The 14,829-nt window shown below is 37.1% G+C and overlaps 3 protein-coding genes across 3 annotated transcripts; 1 reads left to right on the plus strand and 2 right to left on the minus strand.

Annotated features, from left to right (window-relative positions):
- Positions 1–170: 170 nt before the first annotated feature.
- LOC143449928 (DNA-directed RNA polymerase, mitochondrial-like) lies at positions 171–6,082 on the minus strand. The gene is made up of 11 exons (XM_076950271.1): positions 5,706–6,082; positions 5,302–5,547; positions 5,028–5,197; positions 4,681–4,847; positions 2,922–4,474; positions 2,708–2,856; positions 1,976–2,206; positions 1,681–1,859; positions 1,298–1,442; positions 867–1,123; positions 171–666 (listed from the first exon to the last, which is right to left on the minus strand). The coding sequence occupies exons 1-11, from the start codon at positions 5,812–5,814 to the stop codon at positions 369–371; spliced, it is 3,504 nt and encodes a 1,167-aa protein (XP_076806386.1). The 5' UTR covers positions 5,815–6,082; the 3' UTR covers positions 171–368.
- Positions 6,083–9,093: 3,011 nt separating this feature from the next.
- On the minus strand, positions 9,094–11,336 carry LOC143450098 (transmembrane protein 161B-like). Its single transcript, XM_076950509.1, has one exon. It carries the CDS (start codon positions 10,917–10,919, stop codon positions 9,393–9,395), a length of 1,527 nt encoding a protein of 508 aa, XP_076806624.1. The 5' UTR covers positions 10,920–11,336; the 3' UTR covers positions 9,094–9,392.
- A 2,096-nt stretch (positions 11,337–13,432) lies between these two features.
- On the plus strand, positions 13,433–14,785 carry LOC143450231 (mitochondrial fission 1 protein-like). Its single transcript, XM_076950696.1, has one exon. The coding sequence runs from the start codon at positions 13,523–13,525 to the stop codon at positions 13,979–13,981; it is 459 nt and encodes a 152-aa protein (XP_076806811.1). The 5' UTR covers positions 13,433–13,522; the 3' UTR covers positions 13,982–14,785.
- Positions 14,786–14,829: the final 44 nt, after the last annotated feature.

Consider the following 14,829-nt stretch of genomic DNA (forward strand, 5'->3'; position numbering starts at 1 on the left):
CCTAATATTTGTTAACGTTTTCTCATCTGGAACTGATTATCATGTTCACAGAACTTGGTTAGTTTTGTACCGCGCTTAGCTCCTATGGTTAAAGATAACTCATCTGCAAATTATGATAACGTTCGGTTAAAGATAATAAACCCGCTTTGCGGCAGTTTTCACACCAAGGCTTCGATTGGCAAACAACGGCTTGTTTTATTAGAAATGCGCGGCGTAAACAATTAGCACCATGTACGTCAATGAAACGCTTGGAACTAAATGGCATATATAAAACACGGATTAGAAACTTTAGACGGTTCTTATGGGTGTGAAAACAAACTGATCACATTAGAGATGCAACATTACTTCACTACGTAGAGCACACGTCATCAACTGAAGAAAAACACTGATTTTTTAACTTCATTTAAATCAAATTCCCCTTTCGTTGGGATATTACTCAGCAATTCGCGGAACCTATCCCTTTGTGACTCGGCAATAAACTCTCCTGCTTCGTCGGAATCTGAGCCTTCTCTGGGAAGAAATTTGTAGAGGAATCCGGCAAGCTGTTCAAGGATAGGTTGTTGGTGTAATTCGATAAATTGCTCGCGACAAAGGACACTCATTTGGTCAACCGTGCAAGCGTGGGTCCAGTAGCAGTCGTGAACGGCGGAAAACGTCACCCCAGCACTGCACAAAAAAGTGATCCGTAATCTTTAGACGATTTTACATGCACTGTATTCGGCCTTAATTACTTTAAAGAGGAAGCCCAAAACAGCTTTTCATGACAACTGAGAGGAACTTAAAATGAAAAGAAGTTTCATTCATATGAAATCGAACTTATTAAGTAACAGACGAGTTTGGGTTCACAACTATTCACGCCAGCTTACTGGTAGCAGTGCAGCGCAGTCAGCATCATATGAGTCGAGTCAAGCGAATGTACGAAATTTGGTGGAAAAGCGTTGCATTGTTTCATCACTAACGGCGCCGTAGTCGGTCGCATGAGGTTCAAAGTCTGCAGCGGAGATTCAACGCGTTGGGCTACAGTTTTAAAGTAGGGCTGGACCGCACACAGTCCAAGCGTAGTCTTCCACTCGACTGAATGACCGCCCTTGGACAGGCAATACGCAAGGTTGGTCAACCATTTCTGCAAAAAAAGTAAAAATAAAATACTCACTTAAAAATTAGTGACATATGCATTGAAATTGAAGAGAACCCGGGTCAATTTTCCAGTAGAGAATTTTTCAAAAATTACGCAAACTACCGCTTGATTGTGCGGACAAAGAATAATTTTTGGTGTGTTTTAGCAAGACAGCCAAACCTGAATGCTGGTTGCGCTTGTAAATATTGCAGAGATGCTCTGGAAGATTGCATTTACAATGTATATGGAAGCTGGCATGCATTTGTTGGCTGGGAAGTCACTGATGTTCATCAATTGTCGTCTGATTTGAAGTGCACCGCCGTACCTGACAAGACGTAAATCAACATCAGTGTTCATCAACGATATCAACACTGTTAAAGTTCCTGGAACTATGGGAGGGTGGAAGACCACATATATACAATGGGTTTTACATTGCCTGATAAAAGATACAAATGTTTTGATGCAGACATTCAATTCAGTTATAACCACAACCATTATTTCCCAACGCTCTTCAGAGCGTTTCCTACACAACTTACAACCTAAAGTTCTGCTGCTTTTGTTACCTAGTAACACCATAAACAGTTGTCATGACTGTTTGTTTAACAACTTTTCGGCTTATGAACCCTTCCAAGTCTTTTGCAATCTCAACACCATTTTCTGCGTCTTTTTTGCGAATTTCGTCAACGATTTCAGCAACTCCAGTGTAGACGTCCTGAGGTGACTCTACAGCTTGGAGGTTTACCTTGTAAAAAAGTTAAAGATTTTTATTACAATTATAAAGCAGCACACACTGAGCAAAACCTGCTCAAACAGAAGCAACTTGTTATGTCAAAACAATGACATTACCACGTCACTCACTTGCTTGGCGCCAACTACATCTCTTCCGAGGGCAGCGTAATGCTGAAGTCCGTTGCAGGATCCATCTTGATAGATGGGCAGATGAGAGACGAATTTCTCGGGATTAGAAGATCGTAGAGCGGCTGTGAGCTCTATGCACGCGGCCAAAGTCTGCCACGGATCGTCAGAGTCTTTCCACCAACACCGACCTTCCAGAGGATTGTCGGCGGAATCAAAGATTTCATCCAGCATCTAAGGAATTATTAATGAACACTCGGCTGAATATAAAACCTATCAGTAATATTAGCGGAATTCACTCAGCAAACAACTGCATCACAAATGACATGGAACACAGTGGAATCTCAGCATCTCGCTATTTTGGGGGTTCATTTCAAACTCTTAACATTTGACGCAAATGATTTATCAAGGCACACATAACATTTGTACATATTTAAATACATTGTGTCCCATCTCATTATTCAGAGGACCTCTCTTATCTGACACAAATCTCTGGGAACGAAATTGTTTGGATTAAAGAGATCTCACAGTATTCTACTGACTGCCGTATAGTGTTTACTGTTTAAGGATGCTGTTGTGTAGAAGTTATAAATATAAACCAAGTATGGGCAATGGTGCTTAGACTGGACATATCAGCTTTAGCCAAGCAATTGTTGCAAAAACGCTTTTGTTTTGTAAGTACAAAGAGAATTAGAATTAAACACTCCTCCTTTGCTTGTCTCGAGATTAATCTACCTCATTTGCATACTGAAGTCTGGATTCCAAATTATCGTATTTCTTCTTTCCAGTTAAATTGACCAAATGAACTTTCAGCCACCGAACTCCACGTTCACCAAGTGGCCTTCCTTTGGCGAACAGAAAGATAGATCGGCTAACGTCATCACCTGAAGGTGAAAGAATTGAATTAAACAGTTTCAAACTGCATGTCTCCAGTATGCAACAAACTTACCCATGTAATTAAAATGAGGGGGCACAGGGTAAGTGCGCCCCCGGAAGTCCAGGTTATGGGGTAACCAAAACATTTTGTTGCGATAATAATTTGCAATTGAAAACTTGTATAACGCGTCTGCATGCAGACTGTTCATTTCATATTTGGTTTTCTTTGCTTTGAAGTATTGGCACCTGAGCTGCTTTCGCTCATCATTTGGGGAATTTTTGACCAATTTTGGGTTCAAGTTGTATGGTATTTCGGGGGGTGGAGGGGCAACCTTTAAAGTCGTATCACCACGAGAACGAAAAATTTTCAACTGTACGTCAAGAACCTTTTTGTTGATTTTCCATGCCACGGAGCTAAGCACATTCAGTGCATCAGCTGTGGCACAGAGACTGTTCTTATATTCTTGTGGCTGGTCGTCATGCATATCCATGTATTTTTGCTGCCGAATAAAATCGGTTGGACAGCAGACGAAGCCACCCTGGTCTGGGTGTATCCATGGCAACGGCGGGACAAGCATGGGAAGATGTTCCGTGGGAAACACAAATGACCCCTTCATCTCATCCGCTTCTTTCACTAGCTTTGCATAAACTGGATGAGGTATAGTCATTCCATGCATCTTCTTGCCCCAAGTCTTATAAGAATTGAACACGGCTGGTATGTTGCTGAAGTAAGCAGTAGGAACTGCAGTGTTACAACTTCCTATTCCAATTGTCAGCGTCGAGACCATTACCTCCAGTAATCTACGGCCAACAATGATTTTCCACAGGTTCTGCCATGGAGCGATTTTATTCTCCACTTGTATCTTGCCGTGCTCGCTTTCTAGCTTTTCCCAAACTTCCCGTAGCAACTCAGTCGGTTTGTTCTGTTTAAACAGGTGCAGATATTCCTTATAAATTGTTTTTAATCGCTCTCTCGATTCTGGGGGAAAATCATTTTTCAGTGCATAATGTTTGAAGACCGTATCCCCAATATCAAGGACGATTTCTTGAGTGATTTTACCTGAGTGTGGAATATGATGTAATTGATTTACGATGATGTCAGCGTACGCTTCGTCTGGGATAAGACAGAGAAATGGATAAAGTCCAAGATCATGAGACCTTCGATCAAACCATCGCTTGTGTTCTCTTTGTTTAATGACTCGAAACGCACCCAACGCAGTCACTTTCCATTCTTCGTGCAACTTTTTTAGCTTGCGTCTCTGGGCCTGCTGCTTTAGCGATATAGGCTGTCCAGACATGACATTCGGGACTTTCATGGTGCCCTTGACTTCCCTTTGCAATTGTTCATCAAGACTGGAAAGAAGCTGACCAAAACTCAACTCATCTGGTAAGTTTAAAGAGCGGCTTGAAAACTTTGTCTTGTACAAATCTTTCACGATTGAGGGAGGCGTATTCCTTTTTGGCTGTGTTTCTTGAAATTCAAAGTTTAGTTCAACTTGATTGAACAGTTCCAAAAGGTATTTAAAGGTTACGCCACGTCGATGGCAAGATTTCAAAACTTCCTCCACGGTGTACATTTCCTTAACTTTTCCAAGGAAGCTTTCAAAAAGACTGTCGTTTTCGTAACTACAAAACAATAAACACAAGTGATAAAATAATAATAATAATAAGCATCTAGAGGTTAATTCCCATGAAATTTCACTAACCACACACCTGAAATTGTTACATTAAAACTAAAAATTTCAAATTAATGATCAACGTTGAGTTGTTAACAGTACCGGAAGAAAAGTTTATAATTAACAGTACACTAAATTCAATGAACAACATTATACCGTTTAAATATTGCTAAAATGCAAGCACATGTATTGGGAGTTGGAATAAGTTGCATTTTTAACACTTTTGCAAAAATCTGCTGAGATATCGCTATGACGTCAATGCTTTGTTGCTGACAAACAGCAGTAGATAGATTGACCAGTGTTGTCAGCAAGAAATCAATTGCCTACAAAATGAAGAGAAATTTAACACACAAATCAGTATCAGTTTGCTTTTAAAGCACACAGAACACATGTAAAGAATCTCAACGTACTTAAAGATTGAATGAATGGAAAACCATCTATCATAGCTTTTACTTAAACTTTTCACTGCATATTGTGTTAATCGAAATAATAGAGTTGCATACCTTTAGATCATTTTCACATAACTGGCGTTTTACTACAGCTTTTACAGCTTCGTTGAGATGCCCAGTGTTTACGCAGGCTTGTATATAGTTGAGGAAAAAGCTGCTCCGTTTTCTCAAATCTTGAGCAGAGTAATCTTGTTTCTTCATAGGTTTATCGTCAAAACTTGTTTCTACAACAGGAAAGAACTTATGTTACCACAGTAACTCGAACAAAGAAAGCTACAACATAGAAATTGTAAAAATATCCTAAATTTTTGCCCCTATGATACTAGACCTTCAGTAGCAGCAGGTTCTCCTAAATCTTCCAGTGGCAAACAAAGCTCTTCCTCTTCTTCCATGTCCTTCCATGAATCTTCCAAGTCCTCTTCCAATTCATCTTCTTCGAGAGATTGCGTGGATGAAACATAATATGCGCGTTGTATGGGTGAAGCTAGCAGCCTCCTGTAATATAACTGGACACACCAGCTTGGATGCTTCAGGTCGGTTGATTTAAACTGATGGCTTCTGCGACGAGGAAAAGCTGAAGAAAGATAACTGTAACTTAAAATCATGACATATGGTAAAAATGTTAAATAGCAGGGATGTTTTTTCACATTCAATAAACCAAAGAGATTCCCATGGCTTCATTTCAAGTTGCAATAGCTTATATTATGCAGGTTGCAGGCTAAAACTGCATACCTCCATAAACTGGCCGTCCCTTCAACCATAAACAGGAACATCTGCGAAGAAATGCATCCGCTGATTGCGACTTTTGTAGAAAAGAGGTATACAAGTTGTTAAATGACATGCTTCTTTCCCATTGCCAACAATGGCCTGTGCCAACTGCAAATTGTCCGTTCAAGTATACTGCATAACTTAAAGAATCTTGACCATGACTTTCGTCTACATAATTTCGTCTTATCCTATAAAGAAGACCAATCTGCCCACATTTAAAATAACGGAATGAGATACCCTAGTGCAGAAATGCAATTCAGTGAGTCATTACAAAGCTGTCATACCTTACTAGCCTACCTCTAACGTATAGAATTAGGTTATCCTACATAATAACATCGACCTATAGACTATGTGCCTACTAAACTGACTCAATTGCAGAACTGAGAGAGTTCTGTCGTTGCTGAATATTAAAAGCCTAAAACTTACCATATCAATAACACAAAACATCTTGCAAGTTACGCTTGAGAAATGGCAATTATGCAGATTATATGAATAGAATACAAGAAATCGCAACCATGTTAAAATAAAGGAACAAGAATAATACCAACAATTACGTAATATAATGGCAACTTTCTCTTACTACCATGCAGTAAAGACCTTCAAGCTTTGCACAACGTGAGGCGAGGTTACTCTACCATAACGATTGCAAAGACATCTTAACTGGAAACATAGGATGCTGGTTGAATCAAACGGAACTAACTTTGCTTCAAATAAAAATGACAGGTTGATAATTAATGAAAGTTGTCTGATGTTACTGAATATGACTCTGCAAAAGCATATCAAATACTAGCAGTGGTTTTGTTTGCTTTAACGCTATTTTAATCTCAATCTCAGATTGGGCTAATTATAAAAACTTCAAAAGAGAACCTGTTTAACTTTGGACAAATGAAATGTTTAACAAAGATCAAAAACAGGTAAAGTGTTAAAAAAGCACTTGAAATTTGCATTTGTTTCAATTTAAAGCTACTATTATGTAGTATCGTTATAATAATACTATATTTCCATACAATAAGCAAAAAGATTATTTATTTCTATCATTTCTTTTTTTCTAGAAGAAAATTTTTAAATTAATTCTCATGCTAAATGTTCTCTAAGCAATCTCCTTAATACTAGAACTGATTTCAAAACGAAAGCGAATTACAAGATGTTTAAAGTTGTGATCTCCTTGACCTTTTGACATAATGTTTTATGTGAGTCACCTAGCATCACGATTACGTCACCCTTTTTTGTGTTGGTCCTATGACTAAATGCATGATGATCGAGATTGTGACGTGGTGGGCTAAAAGTTCATGTCAAGGCAGGACTATTATGAAAGTTTGCTTTCAGTAAGCCAGATAAATACGCCAGTCAATGCAATGCCAAACTTGCGCCACGCTAACGTAATACTTAGCCTATTACCTTACTGCATTAGGCAAAACTGTAATCCTATAGCCTTTACCAAAAAATGGCAAGCCCACTTTCTGCGCCGTAGAAAGCATCATACAAACTTTTGAGTAGGGTAGGCTACTATACTAGTTACTGCAGTACTAGGTTATTCAGTCTAGCTATAGAGTTTTTCCAAAGTTACATTCGATTAAACTTTCAAAGTTAATCCTGGTAAGCACACCAGCTAGCCTTTGTGCAATTTGCGATTGACGTAAACATTTTTTGGTTCGTCACCGTCATCTGGCTGTGCACTTGTTTATTAAACCCCTTTTTTTGGTGTTTTAAGTTTTTTACTGTCTTGCCTCAATTTGGAACTGTTTAGTGTTCATCAGAACACTTGGCATTTTGGCTACTGGGCCGACTGTGGAATTAATTTCATGAATGCGTACCTAGGCTAACAGTATAAGGTGGTCATTTTTACGATGTAAGCATAATAACATGTTGCCAATAACCTGCAGTCGCTTCATTGCATAATCTCAGAATATCCACTTTCTTACCAACCATATTTTGTACGGTGTGAAGTGCAATGTGTATATGTTTGAGCAAAAATTAACTTTGTATATAAAGAATTGCTTACATTGTTTTGCGTTCATATGTATATACTGTGTCTGTATGTATACCAGTAAAACTAAATACAAGAATTTTGGGTTTCGTATACAAGTGCACAACCAGATAACGTCACAATTTGATTAGCTGGGGTCTAGTATACAAAGGAATTCGGTGATTGTGCACTTGTATACTAGACCCAGAATTTTAAGGGCACCCATGGCAAATTCTTGCGGCTCCCCAGTTTAGGGATTGCTGCGCCAGCTTTATTGCTTAGCTTTCTTTATCTCCGGACTGCAGAGTATGGCCATTTTCAGCAAGATCTTGTACGTGCAACAACCGAAAATGACAAAAACTTAGTGCGCCGAAGCACTGTCTAAGTCATGAAGTGAAAAATTACCCACCGAAAGTGCACCCATGCTAAACTCGCAGTCTGGCTTTATACATCTAACTTTTTAACAATAGGCCTAGTCTGTTTGTCATGCCATTACTCCATTTCACTGCAGGGCACTGCGTTCAAGCTCGAACGTGCTACTTGCCCACTGTTTTCTACTTATATGAGATTTAAACAATCCAGCTACCATTGATCAAAATGTTTATGCTATTTTGTTTGTACTATTGCTTCTAGTGCTAAACACAATTTTTTTGTAAGCCAGGTTTAAAAAAACTGTTAACAGGTTTAAAAACAAAAAATGGTTTGTATTCCCTGCATAGTGATTCCATTTGTTCTGTGGGTTTACCACAAATTCCTTCAACCATGGATTTATCCAGTCATATCAAAGTTCTGGACTTCAAAACAACTCACTTCAAGCAGCAATGGAGAAGTCAAAAAAGTACTTTAAATAATTTTTTTTTATGTTAAATGCGTACATTCTGCTTACAGTGAAGTGTATTGTAAAGGCAAATCTTTGGTGTCAGTTTGCTGCAATAGTTGAAACAATTCTTTGCCTGAAATTATGGAAGTCTCTAAATTATACTGACTGACATATTTAAATGCGATTTTGATACTATTTTGTTTAATGTTTTTGCAGTGTCCTTTCAACTCAACTGAAAACAAAGCTGAAGTAACTGCTGGTGGTGAAATGGCCAAAGATAAAAAGACAGATTAACCGCAAACAATTTTCTCTGTATATAGCAAAAGTAAGCTGCCTATCGCGGTCAAATAGAGCTCGCCAGTTGTCATTGTTGGTTCATTGTGTCATGTAGAAAAGGCAATTGGGTTTAAAGAAGCATCTCAATATCTCGTTCAGTGATACATATACATTTTTAAGTTTATTTCATTTGGTATATAGGCTACTTCAGATATCACATAGCGATTTTGTATCTTTGCTTATAGTCCACCATTTCCTATTTTTCGTGCTTGTGGTATGAGTGCAATAAATTAAACACTTCAAAAAATCTTTTAATGAAAACCCACAGCAAAGTAAATGATTGCAAGTAACAAGATGATTGACAATAATTCAAGCATAGATAAAGCAGAGCCATAGACAATACAAATAATACAATACAAAAACCCATGCTAACTGCGTTGTAGCACATAAATATATAAAATCCTTGCCAACAAAATTCATCAAATTTCTATTTTAAGCCATTTATATCTCTAAAACACTGACTCATGCAATCAACTGATGACACAAACACAGCATTGCATATTATACAATGTTAATGTGGTACCGACGTTCAATCTATCAAATAAGAATGATATAGCAAACCAAGGCTACTGGCCACAGTCCAGTTAAATGAACTCCACCACACAATGTATGAAAACACGCCCCTGAGTAAGACGGGGGTGAAAATGGCTCGAATGCTGTACAAATTGCCTCCAACTGTATGAACCATGTCTTGAAGAGTTGAATCTGATAGTAATTGGTTGCTGGAAGCTTCATTATTCTGTACAATAGCAGTTGTCAGATTCATCACATTATCTTTGTAGTCAGCTGAAAACGCCAACCAGGAATAGCCACCCATTGTCTTCAGGCACATGACAGAGCACAATACCAACACCAAGGGGCTAAGATACTGCACGGCTACAACGCCAAGATAGTAGAATACACGTGTTATTATTTTTTGAAGTTCAATGTTGGTAATCATCCCTGATTCTTTTCTTAGCTTCATCATTTTCTCATAAGCAATATTGAGATAAGCTTGCAGATGAATACGAAGCAAAGCAAGCCTCAAAAAACAGATGCAAATGATAAACAATATCCTCATAATCTCAAACTGGCTGTCGGTCAGCATGGGTGAGACATCTTCCGACCTTCCAAGGCCAATTCTAGGATCTCGAATCAGGTCCCGTACAATCGGTTTTATCCACATGAGGGCAATAGCAGCAGGAGCAAAAAAGTTTAAATGAAGGAGAAACTGTGTGAAGGCATTCCCTTTTGAATATCTAAGAGCGTCAACGTACATTTGTGCCATTCTAAGAGCTGGGAAAGCAAAAAGAATGCCCAAAAAGCTGCTGCAAGTGGCCAACAAAAGTTTAATCCCAGATATTGAGAAATGTCGCTTTTCAGGCACTGTGCTGTTTGTGGATGTGATGTTGTCATTAATGTATGCTTCAATGCCAAATTCCAGCACGTCTTCTTTTATCATAAGTGTGCCAAGCGCTACTATGAACGAGAACATGCCGTATGTTATAGACATAGATATTTCACCGCCAGCTTTGGCTTTCGCGTAAAGAACTAAAACTGAGCATAGGTTCTTCACAGCAAACCACATAGATAGCAAAATCCAAACCATGGATATATTGAACTCTTTAGTGGGATGCCAACTTTCGTAATAGATCTCAGTGCCAATGTATACGAAAATACTGAACAATGTATAATTGACAAGCCATTCATAGTCTGTATAATTTCTAAGAATAATGGTGTCAATCACGTAGACTGGTTGAGCATCGAGAGTTATTTCAAGTTTTTTGGAAACTTTAAAAGTTGTTGAATTCTTTTGATCGCTGTAGTTGTGACGACGATTTCTTGCTTTATTATTACTCTTATCTGAAGGCTTTCCAGCTAATTTTTTCAGTTCCTCATCGGTTGGATGTTTATATCGTACCAGAGATCCGTTGCACATCAACCATCTTCCGAACGAATATATAGGCGTTAACTTTTGCATGAAACTTGCCATAATTAAAGTGAAACATAATTGAAACCCAAATACTGCCATTATATTTGCTTCTATTGTCTCATGTGCACCTATATAAAAATGCATAGAAATTAGTATATAATAAACATATTTTAAACCCTTCTACCATCAGTTGATCAGACTTCTGAATCAGTAAATAAGGCTTTCCAAGAGTCAATTATTGTTTTTCATGAAAAAAAACATAACTGGATTTGGGGCTTATAATACACTGAACTAGTTCCAGCAATGTTTCACATATTCAAAGACGCTGCATTTAAAAGACTAATTGCTGAATTGCCACTGCAAAACTGGCTTGATTGAAAGACTGTCCCCTCAAACATGCCATCTGACAGCTGCCTTTTTGTGTTTGAGTGAGAAATATTTTCTTCTTGTTGGTAATTGTAATTGGCAGCATTAGGTGCTAATTATTCCGCACCTAACCAGACTAAAATTCAGAGGCTGAGAAGGTAATGATCGCTTGTTTCAGTTTTACAATCGTGGTCACAGATTTGAGACGTGAAAACAACTAGCCAGACAGTGTAGACAGGCAGTTGACAACTTCTGCAGAAGAACTAAAACACTTCAACGCATAGGCTTAGCTTAGGCCTATACGGTAACGGTACAAGCCTGACTACGTGGAAGTAGTCAAACGTTGTTAGAGCACAATAAAAGTAATTGTGTGATTTCACACTACAAATTTCTTTTTTCACCGTTTCCGCTATTAACCAGAAAAACAAAGTTAAAACAATAAAGACGCCTTCTTACCATGAAGCAGCGTGAACCATTCAGAGGTCATAAAATCAGTAGGTCACTACGATTGTACTATTGATAGATATCTTATATATAAGATATCTATGGTACTATTACCTACGTTACGCTTCGCTGGTTTTTATGGCGTCACTTCCAATTTAATGAACTGTTTGCTCGCAACTGTTTTAATCTTTTTGTTACGAAGAGCTTGTTTCAGACACTCAATAACGTAGACATAGGAAAAAAATCATTATAAAGTAAAACGTTGTGCATTGTTTAAGACTTAGGTAAACCGTGTTTTCAAACTTGTAAAAATGTTTATAAAATTGAGGGTTATTTTGTATTCTTGAAGTCTCTTTGCTTGAAGTAAAGCACAGTTGTTCTTTATTTGATCAATTTGAATCGTTTTTTGAATTTTGGTTTCGGTTTTTAGAAAAATTTGACAATGACATACTCAATATAATTTAATTCTATCATTGGATTAAGCACATGACTAAAAACCCATGACTACTTTGATTTCACCACATATAAAAAACGGGAATTCCCCTTTTTGACGGCTATTGGAAGTTTGGAACAGGCTTTGGTTGAAGTAAGTTGGTGATGGAGAATGAATGCAATGCTAGAAAGGACAAACTGACAGAAGAATGGTGAACTATAAGGTTGGACCTTTTCCAACTCAAGATGTTTAACAGACTTGTTATAGGACTCAATACGATTTTTTCAAAGACTTTCCTTGAGTCCCTTTTAAGGAAATAATTTTTAAGACTTGACTTGAGACAATGTGTCAAATGACTCGCAGAGTTCATTTTGATTACAGGATTACGTTTCAGTATTAAAAAATTAAGGTAAACTAATATTTTTCACTTCTCTCCGAACACATTAAAGTGTGACTTTAAATGGTTATCTTAAAATGTAAATCACTTGACTTCTGCTTGGACGATTCCTTTAATGACAACTTTGTTGATGTTGTGTAATATTCGGAACTAGTTAAAGCATATACATTAGAATTAGTTCAATACTTAACGTTTCTTATTCAGTAATAATATAAAGGCTGCCACTATTTTACCATAAAAAAATGTGCGTTCAAAGCTATTTTTCACAGTTTCTTGTTAACCTAACTTAAATTTTATAAGATATTAATCTCAACCTAACCTAAATCTACCTTCTAATTTAAATCTAACATCAATAAAGCACTAAATAGCTCTTATCAATTTTCTACATACCCATTCTCCTAAACGCCTATCTTTAACAACAAGCCGTGTGATCTGCATATGGTGAAATAGTCACTTCGTAATATAAATTACCGGTAACGTTACGCTAATAACGTTATTAGTTCATTATAGTTAAAACACTGGTCTTTATTTTCACTCTCACATATATATTCTGATATTTCAGATTATCAGGATCTATATAGACCGACAGTATTGAGAAATTATAACGTCATATATAATTTTTTTTCTTGTACTTCATAAATCCTTTCTATTGAGGCCATCATGTCGCAATGTTGCGTATGTCAAATTAAATTGTTTGAAAATGTCCAATTTTTTAAATGCAAAGTTATCGTATTTTAAAGAATGTGATTACTCAGTATCCATACTGCTATAGTCGAAAGTGTGACACACACTTGCATGAAACTCATCAACGTGCAAGTCTTATTTTAATGCCTGTTTATAAAAAACAATTCAAGGAAAGTTGGTTACTTGAATGCCGATTTAGAAAAGAATTATGGCTTCAGTGCAAAATTTTATCACGCCAAATTTGTGCGTCACAAACTGCCATACTTTCCAGCTGAGAGCAGCACGGTTTATTGTTGGAAAGGTAGAAAGGTTATGCTACAACTTAACAATCTAACAATATACTCTGTTTGCAGCTCAAGTTGTGTAAAAGTGATAAAATTGCAAACAATTTATAAGTTCGCTGTAAGGCTAAATTCATAAGCAATGGAGGCGATTTTAACAGAAAAAATCGACCCAGCCATACTTCTCCAGTTTGAACACAAGTACAGACAAGAGCAGGCGATGAATGATTTGTCACAAACAACGAAATTTGAGTACGCCTGGTGTTTAGTACGAAGTGCTTATAAAGAGGATTGGAAAACGGGTCAAAAATTACTACGAGAACTCTACAGTCAAGGCGATGAACACGCCAAGCGAGATTACTTGTATTATATGGCAATTGCTCAATATAAACTCCAAAATTATGACGAAGCGTTGAAATATTGTGAAGGTATCCTCACTGTCCAACCCGGCAACCATCAGGTAAAAGAACTAAAGCGATTCATTGAAAGAGAAGTCATGAAGAAGGGAACATTGGGTATGGTTGCGGTTGGTGCGGCTGGTTTGGTGGCTGGTGTTGCAGCTATAGCAGCTACTGTATTTGTTGTTGCAAGGAAAAAGTAACTTGGATGTTTTGCTGTTGATATTTATGGTTGAAGACATTATGTTCAAATTCTAGCTCCAAACCTGCTTTAAACTTTTTTTTGATACTTAATGGTGAGACTTCTTCTGTCATACTTTGATATCTTACAAGTCTGCCTATATTTCTGCTGCAAGGATATTGTACATGATGAATAATTTTCTTAGTGTTTTATTTTGTGATATATAATATTGTGTCTACTCTTTCTTGTTTTATATATATATATATATATTGGAAATTCAATGTGTTATGCTTGCATTGTATTAAATATTTTATGTAAAGCTTATTCATTATTTTTATTTGTCAATGACTGTTGTTGTTTGTTGTACTGTTAGTTGTTGACTTTAAGTTGTTTGAAATCAGGATGTTCATAAATTTAACGGACTGATTGAATATTATCTTCGGTAGTGCTTTTTCCCCGTCTATTCAGAAGGCAAAATGTTCCTCCTTCAAATTGAGTAAAAAAGTTCACCGGCCTCTAAGTTTAAAATCACTCGAGCCTAACCATTTTTTCTTTCGCCTTCTGAGTTGTTCTACCATTATCTACAGTTGTTACATTGTTACATTATGTTACAGATAGTTGGCAAATTTGTTATGCACAGTGTGAGTACCAAATGCTATTTCCCTGAATTAAACATTGTTTTGTCACCTGACGTCATGAAGATGATTATATCAGGCTTTCGACTTAATCCATTGAATGAATTACCTCTTGCAATAATTCATAATTCTATCTGTATGGTATATAATTACAACTTTGCATTAAACAATGTTGATGTGTGTTTGCATAGGATACTGGACGGAACCAGTATAAAGTACTTCAGATATTTCATTA

Source organism: Clavelina lepadiformis, chromosome 3 (assembly GCF_947623445.1).
Source record: "Clavelina lepadiformis chromosome 3, kaClaLepa1.1, whole genome shotgun sequence".
NCBI classification, from domain to species: Eukaryota; Metazoa; Chordata; class Ascidiacea; order Aplousobranchia; family Clavelinidae; genus Clavelina; species Clavelina lepadiformis.